The sequence below is a fragment of the Colletotrichum siamense genome (genome assembly GCF_013390195.1).
Source record: "Colletotrichum siamense strain Cg363 chromosome Unknown KSG_Cg363_contig05, whole genome shotgun sequence".
Lineage (NCBI taxonomy): Eukaryota > Fungi > Ascomycota > Sordariomycetes > Glomerellales > Glomerellaceae > Colletotrichum > Colletotrichum siamense.
In genome coordinates this window covers 4,577,697-4,595,142 of record NW_023501018.1, presented here as the reverse complement: position 1 = coordinate 4,595,142, position 17,446 = coordinate 4,577,697, and the positions used below count along the sequence as shown (strand labels likewise).

At 50.5% G+C, this 17,446-nt stretch overlaps 3 protein-coding genes across 3 annotated transcripts; all 3 read left to right on the top strand.

The window, feature by feature from the left end:
- Positions 1–2,391: 2,391 nt before the first annotated feature.
- On the top strand, positions 2,392–3,468 carry CGCS363_v008787 (uncharacterized protein; the record flags this gene model as incomplete). Its single annotated transcript, XM_036640636.1, has 1 exon — positions 2,392–3,468. The coding sequence occupies one exon, from the start codon at positions 2,392–2,394 to the stop codon at positions 3,466–3,468; it is 1,077 nt and encodes a 358-aa protein (XP_036494851.1).
- A 3,106-nt stretch (positions 3,469–6,574) lies between these two features.
- yanR (Transcription factor yanR) lies at positions 6,575–9,186 on the top strand (the record flags this gene model as incomplete). The annotated part of the gene is made up of 6 exons (XM_036640635.1): positions 6,575–6,940; positions 7,336–7,418; positions 7,468–8,082; positions 8,141–8,250; positions 8,299–9,000; positions 9,092–9,186. 6 exons carry the CDS (start codon positions 6,575–6,577, stop codon positions 9,184–9,186), a joined length of 1,971 nt encoding a protein of 656 aa, XP_036494495.1.
- A 5,186-nt stretch (positions 9,187–14,372) lies between these two features.
- Positions 14,373–16,716, top strand: CGCS363_v008785 (uncharacterized protein; the record flags this gene model as incomplete). Its single annotated transcript, XM_036640634.1, has 3 exons — positions 14,373–14,454; positions 14,509–14,579; positions 14,632–16,716. 3 exons carry the CDS (start codon positions 14,373–14,375, stop codon positions 16,714–16,716), a joined length of 2,238 nt encoding a protein of 745 aa, XP_036494742.1.
- Between the last annotated feature and the right edge of the window lie 730 nt (positions 16,717–17,446).

Sequence of the window (17,446 nt, the reverse complement as noted above, 5' to 3'; positions counted from 1 at the left end):
ATCACTCTGATCCCTCTTAATGATCTGGAGTCCCAGCTCGAATTTTGTGCGGCCTTTCTACGAGTCCCAGTATTCTAGGTTTTATATGAGTGGGTTGAAGACCTTTCATGGATACGGCACAACCTATTCTCTATCTTTTGGTACCTACATATAAATGAAAATGAAATAGAAAGAAGCAAACCAGACAATTGCGAAGGGCTTTGGCCTGATCTGAAATCCACAGCTCCTCGAGCTCGACAGTTTCTGAGGTTATACCAGCTACCTTTAGGTGATTATTACGAGCAGCTTGATCCCCCTGAGAATTTTTCATCTTGGTTATTCACTGCGTATCCCATTTACAGCCATGGCGGACGAAGACGGCTGTGTGGGAGCAATTTTACGGGACAGTGAGATAGACACATCTTGAGTCCCTGTTGCCTGTTGCCGGAAACATCGCCCAAGTACCCGTACTGTCGAGCGGATGTATGTCGACTGGTCATATTCTGACGCAAATCTTAACTCTTTGAATAATTCGAACTTTCATGCAGTTACAATGAAAACTTTGCAAGAGAGTCTGAAGAGATACAAAAAGCAAAGTTCAAGACAAGTTTCCATGATTCTCATAATTGTTGCCCTGGGGTTTACCCCTAGTTATAGCGGTCTCTTTGATGCTGACCTATTTGTTTGACTATGTTGGTAGCATGACACCGTGTTCTGACCCTGGGTTCGGCCACAGCGTTAGTAGCCCAGGAGTTGTTGCTTCACAATACACCGGCCATAGACTTGGACAGAGACGACAGCATCCCAGCCAGCTGATCTGTTAATCGAGTTTCAACTAGGGTTAAGCGGTATATCGACGGGCAGAAAACATTTTTTTTCTTTCCCAAAAACTGTTTGAGGGCCGAGAGAAGATCAGATCGGTCTTACGCTTTGATGGGTAGAATCTCGATGCTCGTCCTTTTATGCTATTTTGAGTACTGAAGATGATGGTCATGGAACCCTTAACATTGGATGTCTGTAGGCGAGAAGCACGCTGCTACACATCGGGCAGCGAAATGTTCCGTTGAAGGCGTTGAATGTGCCCAGGCACCTGCGCAGATTAGAGTGATGTCGATCATATGTGTAGTGCCGGAATGAATAAACGGATACCAGACATAACGGACCATACAGACTAAAAAAGAAAGCTCGCGCGAGTGATTGGTTGCATGTCGCAATGTGATGTTTATCCCAATCAATCACAGGCACAAATCAAGCCATCACATAACTTTAGGAACAGGCGTCCTGCATCCCATCAACTTGGCAGCTTTCATTCTTGAATGTTGACTGAAGTGGTGAAATTTATATAGGTCTTGGTTGGCCACTTAATCAGTAAAGAGCAAGCTCCGGCGGCATTTATAAATGCAGTAATGCTGGAATAGTGGCTGGTCAAAGCAATGATTGCGGGAGGTCAAGCAGGGATTACGAAATCGGCTCGGGCCACAGATATGCTTCTCAGTTGTGGTTGGGTTAATTAGCTTCTGTTTGTGAGGGACAGTGGTGAAAAACAGAAGACGACTTCTAAGAGGCTAAGAGCTGAACTAACTTACTCACGAATGTTACTTTCAGACGGAATACTTCTGCAATAAATGCGACAATAAACGACGACGACGGAAGCCTCACGACGCTGGTGTAGGATGTTATTAAACTCCTTCTTCTACTAATGCATAACAATACTCGTGTTGAGAGGTCTTCCATCAGACTGCCTTTTCAGCGAATACCGCGAGCACCCCATCGATTGGGCTCGCCCTAAAGTTGTTATCTTATGTGTTGATCCTCTGCTTTTATGTCTCATAAGATCTATGTTCCATCGCACGTCCACTTCCCAGCGTAAAAGTCTCAGTCTATGAATCGTTTTCATACATAAATCTTGAGACCGTCTGTTGTTGACCACATTTGCTGTCCCGCTCTAAGAATAAGAAATGCATCACCTAGAACAATACCACTTCAATTGAACATGAGAGCGTTTTTTGTGAGTGAGTTTATGGTAACCATTAGATGCAATGACCCTATCATGCGCAAAACCTCCGTAAAACCTCACCATGGTGATGAGGATTACTTGAGTTGATTCTAACCTCACAGGTCCACAATCCATCAAACAACCTTTTCACCCTCACAACCATTACGAGCACCTTGCTATTCCCATCTAAAGTTTTGTTCCATCAGCAAGATTCATTTCTCCTAAGCACCTGATTAACTTCTTAGGCTTTACAAATCCAATACACCTACCTGCGAAAAAGCTTGACCGTCATCTAACCATAGCATCAAAAAGCTGCAAATTTCTACCCCTCGCTCTCGTCTGCATTCCTCCATTCATATGTCTGATTCTCGACACGACCGTATTACTTCGGAAGACACCACTATTTATGAACAACTATGGCTACACAGAAATTTTCTTCGTTTGGTGATCTCTATCCAGAGATCCGAACAATGATATGGGACTTTGCAACCCGTCCTCACGGCATCCGCGGAGTGCAACACTTTTCAATCTTCCCTTGCTACGGTGTTCCTGCAGACTTCGACGGACACATCGCACCGATAATAGAGACGAGCCAAATGGAAGTCGTGGGAGCTCCATCGACGATAGACAGCACGACAGGAAGCCCCTACAGCAACAACTCAACATACACCATCGACAGCGGGCTCTGGACTGCTTGCAGGGAGTCGAGAGCAGCGATGTTTCGTCGGTACAGGCCTGATGAGTGGACCGACTTTTACGAGGTTCAAAAGAAAAAGTACAGCCCAAATCGCGAACCCGATCGAAGCGTCGTTCACCTCAGTAGCACATATCACGACATGCCCGCTACATTCGAAATGAACCACGGGGGGAAGAGCCAATTCTTCACCGTCCTTCCCGCCACGGACCTTATCTTCATACACCTGACGTCGCTTCGGCAGAGAATCTGGGATCTGAGCAAACAACTTCCCTTCGCCTCCTGGAAACTTGGTTTCGGAGGCATGTGCCACATCGCCCTGGAATTCGATCCGTCGTGGAGCATCGCTGAACTTAGGCAGTATCAACGAGAGTGGGAGGGAGGCCAGCCTGAACTGAGCGTCGAGCGCTGGAAGGAATACGACATGCTGGTACAAACCAGTAGGACCGTTCCTGCCCGTGGCAACCGCAAGACGTTGTGGCTCGTGGATCGTCGTCTGCGGAGAGAACATCTAGCACCTACCACTGATCAACTAGAAGCCATATTGAAGATCGAAGCGGACGAAGAGCGTATGATTTTCCACGAAGGCCGCTGCAAGTACTTTGTTGCGCCGATGTATGAAACATGGCTCTGGGCATACGAGGACGAAGGATCGGTAGATAGTAGGCGCGAAACAGTATGGAAGTTTGCAAACAGTCTGCATTGGGTCGCCACTGTTCAAGCAATGGGCAACAATGATCCTTGGAATCTACCCCTGGGTGCCGTTCAACAATGGGGGGTTTTGTTACGATCGAGCTAATGATTGGGTATGAACAACATCCAACAGTCAGATCAGCATGTACGGACGCGGTGGACTCCTTGAAATCTCATAACTACGATTCGGTAACTATTCAGGGCGTTTACTATCTTTAACCCTCAAGCACAGATTTGCAGCATCAGCACAGGCAGTTTTAGTTTCAACTGATCGGGCAGTGGCAGTGGAGCCTGCTCTCGACTTCAATACTATTCTCCTGTATCCTCAACAGACATGCGTATTTACCCGTACCAGACCTGATGAATGACGAAGCAGCCCGGTGGTAAGAGGGATAAGGGTCTGGAACGGGGCATCGTATGGCCCGGCTGACAGGTCTTCCAAGTCGAACGAACAAATTGTGGGCGGTTACTCGTGAATGAGGCATCGGCGCGTCGCCGCACGTGTAAGCAGCATGCACGTTGATCCGACACATAATTAGATGGAACGTAGACGCTGAAAGCTCGATGTCATCTTCCGGAATCTCAGCCCAAGTTTGGCATCTCGCCAAGCTGGGGAAGCCACAGTGTTAGTGTCAGCATCTCAAACATTCAAAAACGATCTTTGTGCCGGCCCGGGAAGAAAAACCAAGATTGAAACAATAGATGTCGTCAAAAACAAAAAGAATTGCGCCGAGGGGGAATCGAACCCCCGGCTCCCCGACGCTGCTGGATGGCAACGGAGAATTTTACCACTAAACCATCGGCGCTGATGGATTGCTCTATGCACAGATCTGTCGTGAGACTGACTATGGAGTGCCTGCTTGCAGATGTGGGCGGTGGGCTGCAGAGTGCAGGCCCCGTATCGCTGACTTGTGGGCCAGCAAGGGGGTGGCCCATGGCGATATCGGCCGGGGAAGCGTACCCGGCGGCCAAATGACCGAGAAGGGAGAGGACTCAACAAATATTTGAACGGGGCGTTAGGAAAGGATCCCAGAGCCTTGTGGGAGAGGAGCCGAGCTGGCCTGGAACATGATTTGATCAGGAGGCGATGAAGAAATTGTTACGATGCAAGATGCGAGTGCTCAGAGGGGCCCTTTGAACTGGAGTTCGGGGAACAGATTCCGTCGCATCAGTGACGTCGATGTGGGCGGGTAGAAGTGCGCGACCCCGGTGCGATGGAAGGCGAAGCTTTCCGGCAGGCAACCTACCTAGCTTACTGCTTGCTGACTTGACTGCTGCTCGAGGGGCAAGACCGAGAGCGAGGAGGGAGCTATGGTCTTACTGCTCGCACAAGCACACGCAACATGTAATATGCGTAGGGCTAGGATAGATGGTCATAGATTATCGCCTGGTCAATGATGTTCAGGAATTGCAGTTGAACAGCTGAGGGGAACGTGTCTAGCATCATTCCGGCGCGCGTTGAGCTAAAAGAGGCCAGCGGAGCATGCCGCGGCGGACGGCGCGAACCAACATGACTTGTACAGCGAACCAATTGTCCTGTGATATGAATGAACCATGTTTAAAGCTTGCCAAGTCATACCGCCCGGAAAGCCAAGCTCTGGGGTCGGCCAACGTCTGTCAAGGCCTGCTCTAGCACGAATACAAGCTTACACACCCGGGAGGAAAGACTAGGCAAAGCAGGACAAAATCAGGTCGTTGACGGCGATACCTGCCCGTGTCGAACGAGACGGGCGTTGGCCCCCCCAGGCGGCGACTGCGATTAGCGGCTCCTGATCGCCTATGCAGAATGGGGGATGGACCAAGATTGGAACCCCAGCCATCCAGCCATGCCGTTGACCGGCCGGCAGTTGCCTTCGGCCATGGATGACTGATGACTCGAGGGGGTTTTGTCTGCTCGTTGGTTGATGATTCAAGAGAGAGATGACACGGCTTTGACGAGAGTTGGGCTGGATGCTGAGTGGCTGCACCTTGTTGAAGAAGGGCTGATTTTGGATCTCGTCTCGAGGGTCTTTTAGTCGAGGCTAGGCGGGGACGACATGTAGCTGGACTATCTGTACTACGTTAGCAGAGAGGAGCAGCAGCTGGGCCGTTGGCGTGATCTCTCTATTTTTCCCTGGACCTTGTTCGTCTCATAGCCTGGTCCCATCCGTGGCTAGTTCAGTTCGCTGCGGCGTGGGTTGGATTGGTTACCAGGTAGATTTTGGGACTTTGACTGAGTGGTCTCTGCCCAGTCACTTGTGGATTCCCATGTGAGGTGCCCGCGCTGCATAGGTTGCGTTGCGCTCCGTTCCGTCTGGGTACGGCCGCTATGTGGAATAGGTTGGGAGACTCCTGTCCTGTTCCTCCTCTTGTAGGTAGGGAGCAAAGAGGAGGAGGAGGAGGAGAGGAGCAGGAGGCAAGGCAAGGCAAGGCAAGGCAAGGCACGGTACGGGTTGGTTGCCGCTGCCGCAGCAGCAGCAAGTCACAGTCACTCACTCCAGTGTGGTCTCTTCCACCAATTCTTTTCCCCTCTTTTTTTCTTTCATGTTTCCAATCCCCCTCCCGTCTGTCTCTCTTTTCCCTCCTTATTCCCATCGCTTTTTCCCACCCAAAAGATTCCCGCGCGGCGACCCCAAAATTTATTGGCTTGGTGGTGTGCGACAACCATTACATACGCTGCGTGCTGTGTTCCCGTTCGCTGCTGCAATCGCCTGTTTATTCCCAGCAGCAGCCCCCCAAAAAGACCAAGACCTCCGGACGGCGAACACTGCGCCGCGCCGCACCGCAATTTGCCCAGCTTTTGCGTTGCCGCAGCGCACCTCATCCTTATTCCCGGACGGCACACGGCGGACGGCCACTGCTTGTCGTTTGCCAATCCAATCCGCGTTCGCGCGCGCCGCCGGATTCGAGCGTCCAATTTCCTGAGCGTCCCATCAATCCTCGCTGCGCTGCTGCTGGCGCGCATCCCCCGATCCGGTGCTTCCCCGGGGATTGCAGACCTCCCGTCCGGAAGGGGACCAGCACCACAGACGCCGCGTGCCCAGACGGCGGAAACTGGAGCAGCGTCAATCGCGAAATTGGCACTTGACGACCGGCGCCGGAGGTGGGAAATTGACAGCAGGCTCGGTGTCGCGGGAGGGTTCGGTGTCATCGGCGTCAATTGATTGACTGCCGCTCGGCGCCGCTGCCGCAATCACAAAAACACCATCACCACCATCGCCAGAGCTGTCGCGATGGCTCCCCAGGACCACCCGCCGCAGCATCAGCAGCAACCATACACGCCGAGTTCGGCCTCGACAATCTACGCATCGCCGGCTTCAGAACACGGACGCCTGCCGCCACCGCCGACAACGAATGCGACGACACCAAACGGAGCTCTGCACCCAGGCGGGACGCCATTGTCTTCGTCAACCATCGCTGCACACTCGTCCTCCCAGTCCTACCCCTACAACGGCATCGTCAAGACAGAAGACAGCGTCGACGGCAACTCGGCCAGCCCGGACGGACAACTGAACGCCTCCGACGAGCCGCCCAAGAAGAAGCAGAAACGCAACAAACCAACCCTGTCATGTCACGAGTGCGTCGAGCGCAAAACGAAGGTATGTACGCATTGGCTCTCTGCCTCACGGCGCATTCAACGAGTTCATGACTCTTCCCTTCCTCGTTGCTTAGCAAGCCGAGCTTCACTCCTTGCGCTTGCTTCCCCTGCCCTCCCCCGCACTCGGAGCTTCATGGTCCACCGTGGCTCTCGCAGCCGCGCCGACGCTGGCCCGAAGTCTGGACCCGGCCGTCTGTCAACCTGTCTGCTGCTATTTGCAGGAGGCGGGCGCCGAGAGAGTCATGAGCCTCGCACGTGGCATGCACGCTGCCCGAACCTTGTTGGCTTCTCAGATCCCCGAGACGAGCTTTTGACAGCTTCCAAATGGGGTTTACACACCGATCCCATGTGAATCAGAATGCAAGTCATGGCATGGAACGCTGACGCGCATGATAGTGCGATCGAGGGAGGCCGCATTGCTTAGCATGCATCAAGCGTCAGACAGAATGCAAGTATGCACATGTCGCGAACCTGCTCGAGTAAGTGCCCCCTTGGCTTTGTCGAGGCTTGCCAGACTGACCATCTCAGGGAAACGACACGGTCAGCCACCAATGGCCGGCGAATGACTAAACCGCCAAAGAAGAAACCTTCAGACGTCAACACGATACCCAACATCGCCGACAGGGGTCTCATTGAAGGCAGAGGTTTCACTTCCCGCGGTTCCGTTGGTTCCATCGCCTTCTCGTCATCAACCGGGCTGCTCTCGAATGTGCCGTATTCTCTGCCGACGGCCAGCAACGTCTTTGGCATCGGCTCCGAGCACCCTTTCGCCAACTACTGGACATGTGAAGGGGGCTTGCCAGAGGTCATCTCTGTGCTGCCGGATAAGATCCAGGCAGACATTCTGCTGGCCCAGTATTTTGAGTGTGTCGACCCGGTTTACCCCATGATCCACCGGCAGACATTCTACGCGGACTATGAGCACTTTTGGAGTCTGGGCAATGACGAGAAGAACCGCGTGGATGCTGCCTTTATTGGGCTTATCTTTGTGATGCTGGCTCTGGGAACGCAGTTCGTGACGTCCACGTCGCCGAGAGATGGGAAGCAAACGGCCGAGTTTTATGCGTCGGCCAGCAACCAGGCGTTACGGATGTTCTCCTATCTGAGCGCTGCTTCATTACGGTCCATCCAGGCCATGGTGTTGTAAGTCTCTTGCCAAGACCCCAAAGATATGTTGTGGCTGTGATGCTAATTTGACCAGATTGACATACTTCTTGATTAACGACAACCATGCTTCTGACGGGTGGGCATTCGCAGGCATACTCATACGCCAGGCCTACGCAATGGGTCTGCATCGTGACCCTAACATTGGTAAGTTGTACCTGAAGTCACGCATCGAGCCCTGCTAAACGCTACTAGTCACTCCCGAAGCTAGCATCTTTGAGAAACAACAGCGCCGCAAGCTCTGGCAAGCCGTCCTTCTTCAGGACACCTTTCTAACCGTCCTCCTCTCCCTGCCCCCGTCAGCAACCCACACAGACGTCTCCGTCGAAGACCTTCTCGACGACGGTTCGGCCATTGCCTCCAGCGACCCGACAGACATCGCCTACATACGCGGATCATGGACGCTGGCCAACCTGGTCCAAGAAACAATCTGCTCACCTCGCTCTCTCGACATGCCCATCTGCACCACCGCCCGCCACAAGTCCAAACTCGTGGCCGATTTCCGTGCCGTGTACCGGTCGTTCCCCGACGTCTTCCGGTCCTGGGACTCGGACAGTCTCACATCGTTGGCAAGAACCAATAAGCGCGTCGTCCGCCAGACGCTGTTCCTCACGAGCAACTACCACCACAACATCATGCTCGTACACGCCTCCGAGTCCCCGGACGTTCCCGTAAACGTACGCGGCACGCTCGAAGCCGCGCACGAGGCGATCAACTCTTTCTTTCTGCTCTTCAACATTTTCGAACTGGAAGCCCGGGTGTGGTGGGTCTTCAACCACCGCGCCTTCCTCGAGGCGCTGTGCATCGGCAGCGTGCTCCGGGAGACGGCCAAGGACCCGGCGGCGGTGGAGGCAGCGGAGCGGGACCCGCTGTTCGTAAGGGCCAGGGCCGATATATGTGAGTAAAAACCTACCTGCCTACCTACCCACGCGTCTTTTGGTTTGCGTGTATAATGTGGCGAAGAAGGCTGACGTGAAGATGGTCACAGCGCGCATGATTCAAATCATGGAGTTGATGGGCGAGGGGGATCAAGGGTCCGAAGTTGCTCGGGCGCGGGTCCAGGTGTTGAAGGACCTCCTGTGAAGCGGGCGGGGGGCCCCTTTTGCGCCCAGTGCTCACACGTCGTCGTGGATGTTTTGCAGATCCCGTGGTTTTCTGTGGAGAAGGTGGGCGACGTACGGATATTGCGCAAGATGTTTGCTGATGAAGGCTGGCTGGCTGGGGGGGATGGGAGGGTTTCTGGTTTTCATCTCTTGCTCTCTCACCTGTCACCGGCCGGGGACTGTCATCTTGCGAGATGTTTACTTTTTCTTAACGGGACGGGAGTTGGTTTACATTGTGTGGGAGTCGGGTCGGTGCATCATCCACTTCATGTTCGATTCCCACATCCGGGACGCGAATCTCTCGGGGTTTGTCGATTGTACACTTCTGCTGCAGTACCTACAACTTCCCAAGGGGGGCGGACTCCTCTTACGGAGCTAGTGTATTGCTTAATGATAGGTTAATGAGCCTTTTCTCACAATCCGGGATCGCCACCCTTGCCTCTTCGCTCTCGCGCATCACCCATCACACCACGGCCTCCTAGGAGCAATTCGAGACGGCAAGTGAGTCGCTAGCCGCGGTGGGCGAACGAACGACGGGGGCAACGGGCGAGTGACAAACGACGACAGGCGGGCATGATGGAGACTCCACCAACATTGAACATGGCCCTCCCGAGGATTGAGAGCCATTTATCTATGCAGAAGGTAGCCCGACCCGAAACGGCGTCGCCGTCCGTCAGGCGTGCATGCTTATGGGATCTGTTAATTAGCTATAGCCAGAATAATAATTAGCTATAGTAGGTCCCACTTAACCTAATCTGACTAACTAGAGGCGCTTATTTAATAATAGATAAAGGATTTTCTTATTAATATAATGTTTTTTTTTAACTACTATAGTATATATATTAACGCTTATATTAAATTAACTACTTCTATTATTATACTGCTTTTTTAATAACGTTAAGTACCTCTTATTACTATAACGCTAAGACTACTAATTATATTAAAGATCTCTTACTTCTTATAGATAATGCTGATAATACTTATAATACCTTATTTAACTTAGCCTTAGAGATAGGTTATTACTTCTAAAAAAAACGTATTTATAAAGTTAATAAATATAAAGTATATAATAAGAATAGCGCTATCTTATATATTAATATCCTCTATAGCTATACTTCCTCTATATATAAGTAATATACTAATTAATATATTAGTAAGTTAGTTAAGTATAACTACTTATAGTGCGCTAAGATTATCTATTATAAAGCTCTTAACTAATATAAAACTATTATAATTAATAGTTAGTATAACTATAATAATATTAATAAGTATTATAAGGTTTTACTATATATATAATAATAATAGTAACTTAGTAACCTTAGTATTATTAAGCATATTAAGATATTATTAGCTTTAGCTTTACTTATTACTGCTTAGATCTATAAGAATATTTATAAAGATTAGTTATAATAAGCTAATAATAATACTTTACCCTACCTTATTACTAACGCTAATATATATAATATATAAGCTACTTTCTACGCTAAGAAGTATAGCTTATTCTCCTCCTTTTAGTACTTTTTAAAAACCTTAAAGTTATATACTATAAATTATAAGATTCTCTATAAAGTAGGTAAAAATAGTAATAACTATATTAATTATATAATTTAAGTTTATAGTAACTGCCTTAATTTATAGCGTAAGAACCTTAATATCCTCTTATTTAATAATACTTATAAGACTAATAAGTTTAAGATACTCCTATTATAGATTACTAGTATTACTTACCTCTATATAACGTTTAATATTACTTTTAGCCTTATTAGTAGTAAGGCTAAGGATAACTTTAAGTAGCTACTTACTATACTATTTTACTAAGCTTATAAACGCTAAGTATGCTACTTTATAGTTATTCTTAGTAATCTTAATAAGGCTTTTAAGTATACTATTAGCCTTATTTACTTAGGTGTTTAGTAGTAGATCTATATATAGTATATTATAAAAAATATTAATTATTATATATAAATAAAGTAATATAAGCTTAATAATAAGTTAGATTAATAAGAGGCTACTTAGAGTATTAATTCTAGTATAATTAACTTAGATTATATTATTTCTAAATAGTAGGAGCATAAGGATAATATTAATTATACTACTATATTTAGACTACTTAACCTTATTATAGCTAACTTTCTTAGAAGTATTTTAACCTCTAATATAATAGTAGAAGTAAATTTACCTACTTATAGTACCTAAATAACGCTTATAACTTTATAAAATAACTTTCCCCTCTCCTATAATAGTATAATTATAGTATAAAAAGCTTATATTTATACCCCTACTAAAGATGCTTTTTTTAAGGCTTAGAGTACCTTCTATAAATACTACTTAAAATAGAAGCATACTATAGACTATATTTTTAAGATATACTTTCCCTATAAAGAGGAGTTTATTAGTTTTACTATTTAGTATTATTAGAACTATAGCTTTATAGTTACCTCTTATATAGAGGGGGCTTATATACTCCTTAAATAGTAGCTATATTATATACTAATAAGCTTTAATACCTTCTATAATTAGATTTAAAAGATAAAATAAAGGATAATATATATATACTAAAAAAGCTAAAGCTATATTAATATAAACTATCCTAAAATATAATAAGTTTATAATATTACTATTAGTTAAAAAAGTAAGTTTTAAGGCGCTTAACTTAATATATAAATAATACTTATTTATAGAGGATACTTAGTGTAAAGAGAAAGATCTACTAGTTTATAGTAGCTTATTTACTTAGTAGTATAGCTTACCTTATTACTATATAGTATTTAGCTAGCTTTATTAAAGTAGAACCCTTATTTTAGATAATATAAACCTCTATTAGTATCTTTTAGATTACTTTATAAGTTTTTCTAAGGAGTATATTTATATAGGAACTAATAGCTATAGCTATTTATACTAGATATTATAACCCTACTAGCTAAATAAGACCTTAGTATAGTACTATATTAATTTAAATCTAAATTATAAACTAAAATAGCTAAAGCTATATTAAGTTAGCTATAATATTATATTAGCTAAGCTATAAGAGAGACTAAGTTAATATAATATAACTTTTCTTACTTTAAAGCTTTAGAGCTACCTAAGAGTTAGCTATATAGTAGAAGTAGAAGTAGAGGTAGAAGTAGAGTAAGAGGTAATATAAAAGCTAAGGGTAGAAGCTAATCTATAGTATAGGCTAAGCTATATAAGATCTATACTATTAATAAGAAGCTTAATTACTTTAAGGATACTTTTTATATATATATAGCTAGGTAAGCTTTATTAGTATTAGTAATAAGTAATATAAATACTATTAACTTATTACTACTACTATTATTACTATTACTACTACTACTATTAGTAAGAAGTATATTAATAAGAGGTAAAGTAAGAGGGAGGGCTATAAGGGGTATAGCAGAAAGTATATAGTTTATATATTAATAGCTACTAGCGTAACTAGTAGCACTAAAAGAACGCTAGAGATATTAGATTAATAGTTAATATAGTCCCTATTAACCTTTTTATTAAAAATCTAAAAAATGCTAGATCTTATTGAGTTATATTGATTACTGTAATAAAAATCGAAGGCCTCAAAGTTGTGTAACTTTTGGGATCCCTGGCCTCTGGTTAGTCAGATTAGGTTGGGTGGGACCTACTATAGCTAATTATCATTCTGGCTATGGCTAATTAACGGATCCCCATGCTTACCTGAGTTAGCATTGCAGCAGCAGCATGTCGATGGATGCAGTACAGGACCAAAGCCGCCCGAGCCTGCGGCAACAGTGCCGAACAAGCGGGATCATTCATCGGGCTGTCCCTTGCTTCCCTGCGGTGCCTCGCCTCTCGCACTCTATCAATCTCCCTGTTTTGGACCATTTGGCGATGCCTCTTGGGGAAGAGCACTGAGTGAAGTGGGAAAGTGGACTCGACGGACCCGGAAGCGCTAGCGCGGCCACCCCACGTCCCGGGAATGGAACCCCACCGGTTGGCAGTGTTGTGTTCGAGAGTGTCATTTGGTCCCGGCCGCTAAGCCTTCCCTTTCCCTCACAGCACCCGCGCAAGGGCAGGGAAACAGATTGAGATGCTGCGAGAAAAAAAAGGAAACGAGACTACACTATACCAAAATCCAGTGCGTCGGCCGAGTCCAGTGGCTCCATCGCATCAACCCCACCAGCCCGGTGCAGCTCCACCCAGCTTCGGTGCTTAGCACCTCGTGCGGCCGTTTCCATTGCCACAGAGGGCCTTGTTGGTCCAGTAGCGCGTGAGTGCCGTGGGTATTCAGCGTGTACGTACCGCGACGCACGGGCCAAGGGACGGAAGGGACTCGTCAGCTCGTCGGCGGTCATTGGCCGGCGGTGGTCCAGCTACGCCGCGAGGATTGCGCAGCCCCAATGTCCCTGACGGTCCTTGATGTGCCCACTTCTGCCACTCTGCCACTCAACTCACTCGCTTTGCTGTAAGGTACTATGGAACGAACTGCTGCTGCTGCTGCGACTGACTGCGCGGCCCGGCGCTGCGCTGCCGGTGATGGGCAAGGAAGACAAGGGCAGTGTAACTGTTTGGTGCCCCATGGACGCGTAGTCCCCTTCCCTTTCTCTGGCAAGCCTCTTTTGTCGAGTTCCATCCAAGTCGACCCCTTCTCTTCTCGTTCCTCCCCCCTCCTTCTCACTCTTTCCTCCTTCCGACAGTTGACCACTTTCAAACCAACGCCAGGTTCGGAAAGTGTGAATACCCTCATTCGTTTATTTGTTTCGTTTCGGTTTCTGGAGAGTTTGGGTTGATAGCTCTGAAGAGAGTGAAGGGTGGAGGATCTATCTTATCGAGCCCTCGATCAACAAGCCGGTATAAGACAAGCCCGGCTGACCTCGCCAACCCCGAAAAGGGCACCACCACACCACCACCAAGCCGACGACATACGTATACATACATACCGGAAGCCCAACAAAATCCCAGGCAGCCATTCTACCATCACCTGTCTGCCTTTTCTTGTTTTCTTCCTGGGGCCGACTTCAACCTTTCACCTCCCCTGAACCCCGACGACAACAACGAGCGACCCCGTTTCTCTAGGCAGAGAGCTCCTCGACATACGAGGCCCCCCGATCCCCCCGCGCCCCACGGGCAAACTAGAGGACTTCACAAGAAGAGGTCGCTTGTAATTCATCCACCGCTTCAAAGTCGCCCATCATGCGCGGCCTGGCGCAAGCTCTCCTGCTCGCGCCGGCCCTGGTCGGAGCCGCCCCTTCGCGGATCGACGAGAAGGTCAAGGGTGAGTTCTTCTCAGTCATTATGCTTGATGAGAGTGAATCCTAACAGTCACTAGATGCTTCGCCCTCGACCTTTGTCACCTTCGACATTCCCCCGGGCTTCAACGAGGACCATTCCACCCCTTACGTAAGTCTCGCTTCTCCAACTCATCACGGAAAACCTCACTAACACGCTTCAGACCCTTCACCTGGAGGTCCTCGAAGCCCCCTCCCCGTGCGCCTACCCCAACATCAAGGTAAACGACAACCCCCTCTCCCAGGGCGGCCACACCCTCGGCCGCGGCACCTTCGCCGGCGACCACGACGGCTCCACCTTCATCGCCTCCTGGACCGCCACCTGCGCCGGCGACGAGCAGCTGCTCCGCTTCAACCTCGAGTCCCTCGCCGGCCGCTCCCTCGCCTCCGACGTCGCCTTCGTCGCCCGCTTCCGCCAGACCTCCCCGGCCTCCATCATCGAGGTCGCCGGCCCCGTCCGCGTCTCTACCGACCGCCCTCAGCCTCCGTCCCTCTCCCTCCCCGAGTGGGACGGCCACAGGCCCCGCCCCGGCGACGACGAGGACGGCCTCCTCGAGGACCCCCCCTTCCCCCCGCCCCCTCATCACCACGTCGGCAACCACAACGAGGCCGACTTCCACCACCCGCCCAAGCACGACGGCGAGGACCGCCCTCACCCGCCGCACGGTCATGACGGCGAGAAGGAGCACCACCCTCACCACTCCCCCGAGGTCGAGGCCGAGATCCACGAGCTCGACTGCCTGCGCCACCAGCTCCACGCCCTGAAGCACCTCATCCACGAGAAGGAGGCCCGCCTCGCCCACGAGCACGGCGTCCGCCTCCACCGCCACGCCCTGCGCGAGTGCGACTCCCTCAAGTGCGTCCTCGACACCCTCATGCACCGCGTCGGCGGCGGTTTCCGCGGCGGCTTCCACGGCTTCGGCGGCGGCCGTCGTCACCGCGGCCCCGGCCACCACCACGGCGGCCCGCCCCCGATGTGCGGCGCCTTCCCCTTCCCCGGCGGCAACCACACCCACGGAAACCACACCGCTCCCCCGCCGCCGCCGCCCCCGGGCTTCTGCCCCTGTGGTCCCCCGCCCCCTGAGGGCGAGTGGCCTCACCACGGCCCTCCCCCTCCCTTCGACGAGCCTCCCCACCACGGCCCTCCCCACGGCGACTTTGACGAGCCCCCTCGCGGTCCTCCTCACGGCCATGGCCCCCCGCCGCCGCCTCCTCCTCCTCCCTTCGGCGAGCCCCCTCACCACGGTCACCACGGAGGCGCTCCCGGCCCGCCTCCCCCTCCCCCGCCTCCTCCTCACTTTGAAGGCCACCACGGAGGTCCCCCGGGCCCGCCGCCTCCTCCTCCTTTCGACGGCCACCACGGCGGCCCTCCCCCTCCCCCGGGCCCTCCTCCCCCTGGACCTCCCCCTCCCGGCCCCCCGCCGCCAGATGACCAAGAACACCCCCTCGGCCCTCACGACCACCACCGCCGCCCGCACCACCACGGCGGTCCCCCTCCCCCGCCCCACGGCTTCGTCCCCTTCCCCGCCAAAATCGCGGCCATCCTGATCCTCCTCGTCGGCATCGCCCTCCTCCTCCGCGCCCGCCTCGCCTCCACCTCCTCCCGCAAGCAAGCCGACCGCCGCGCCCGCCGCCAACGCCGCCGCGACGCCCGCGAGGCCCGCAAGGCCGCCTTCACCGCCTCCCTCCCGGCCCTCTGGTCCCGCGTCTTCGCCGCTTCGTCTGCTGCCGCCGCCGAGGACGAGGAGAAGCAGGCCTTCCTGTCCGGCAGCTCCCGCTACCGCTCCGCCAGCAACGCGTCCTCACACTTCTCCGACGGGGGCAACAACGCCATGTCGCAGGAGATCGTCGAGTTCCGCAACGCAGCCTCCCTCGTCTCGGAAATGGTCGCCGCCGAAGAAGCCCGCTCCCGCCTCGCTGCCCAACAACAGCAGCAGCAGCAGCAGCAGCAGCAGGACCACTTCGCCTACCAGGCCCAACAGCGCCAGCTGCACCACCTCCAACCCCACCACCACCAGCAACAGCAACACATGAACAACACCCCTCCCTCGCCCACCGCCGCCTTCGCAGACTACATGGTCGACGACGCCCTGCCCACCTACGACGAGGCCGCCCCCGCGGTCGTCGTCTCCGACGGCTTCAGCAGCTACACCCCGGGCTCCAGCGACTACACCCCCAGCGTCTCCGACGGCCCCGCGCCCGAGGGCATCGACGACGTGCTCGGCGAGGCTCCCCCGTCCAAGAACTGAGCAGCGGTCGTTGTGTTGTGTCTATATGTTGTATTGTTTTATTTGTAACGTCATCGAGCTTGGGGGGGTTTTTTTTTTTCAAGTGTAGTAGAAAGATATCCGGCATTTTTCCCCCCCCATCTAAAAGACTCCTGAGAGTCCTTGATTTTTCTACGTATATATGGGCGTTCGCTTTCTGAGCTTGTTTTTTAACTGCGTGGTATGAGTGTCATGCACGGGAGAGGGATGGTATAATTCCAACGGGGAGGTAGAAATCACATGTTGCAGTTGTTCATTGTAATTTGAGCAACGGTGATCAATGGTACTCAAAACTATACATGTTCACCTTCATCTGCTCAGTTATCGTGTGAAGATGGATTTCATGTGGCCCCCTCCTATTTCAATATCTCTGTCCTCGATTCAAGGTCCGTTGAAAGGGCTAGAGTAGATCTACTGTGAAATTGATGGCCATGTCAGATCTCAAGGCCTAGCGTCTCAAGAAGCACACCATCTGTGAGAGGGTCGATTAATGTATGTAAATCGAGGAAAGGGCAGTTTGTGTCAAGTACATCATACAAACAATCACGGCAGACATCCTATTGCTCATGGCTCACCGGAACGCTCATGCTGAAATGCTGATTTTGTTGAGGAATTCTTCCGCTCTAATTCTTTCGCTGTAAGCATCTACCGTGAATGACCGCGCATGGCGGTGAGCATATATCTCGTGACCTCATTAACACCAGCGCATATT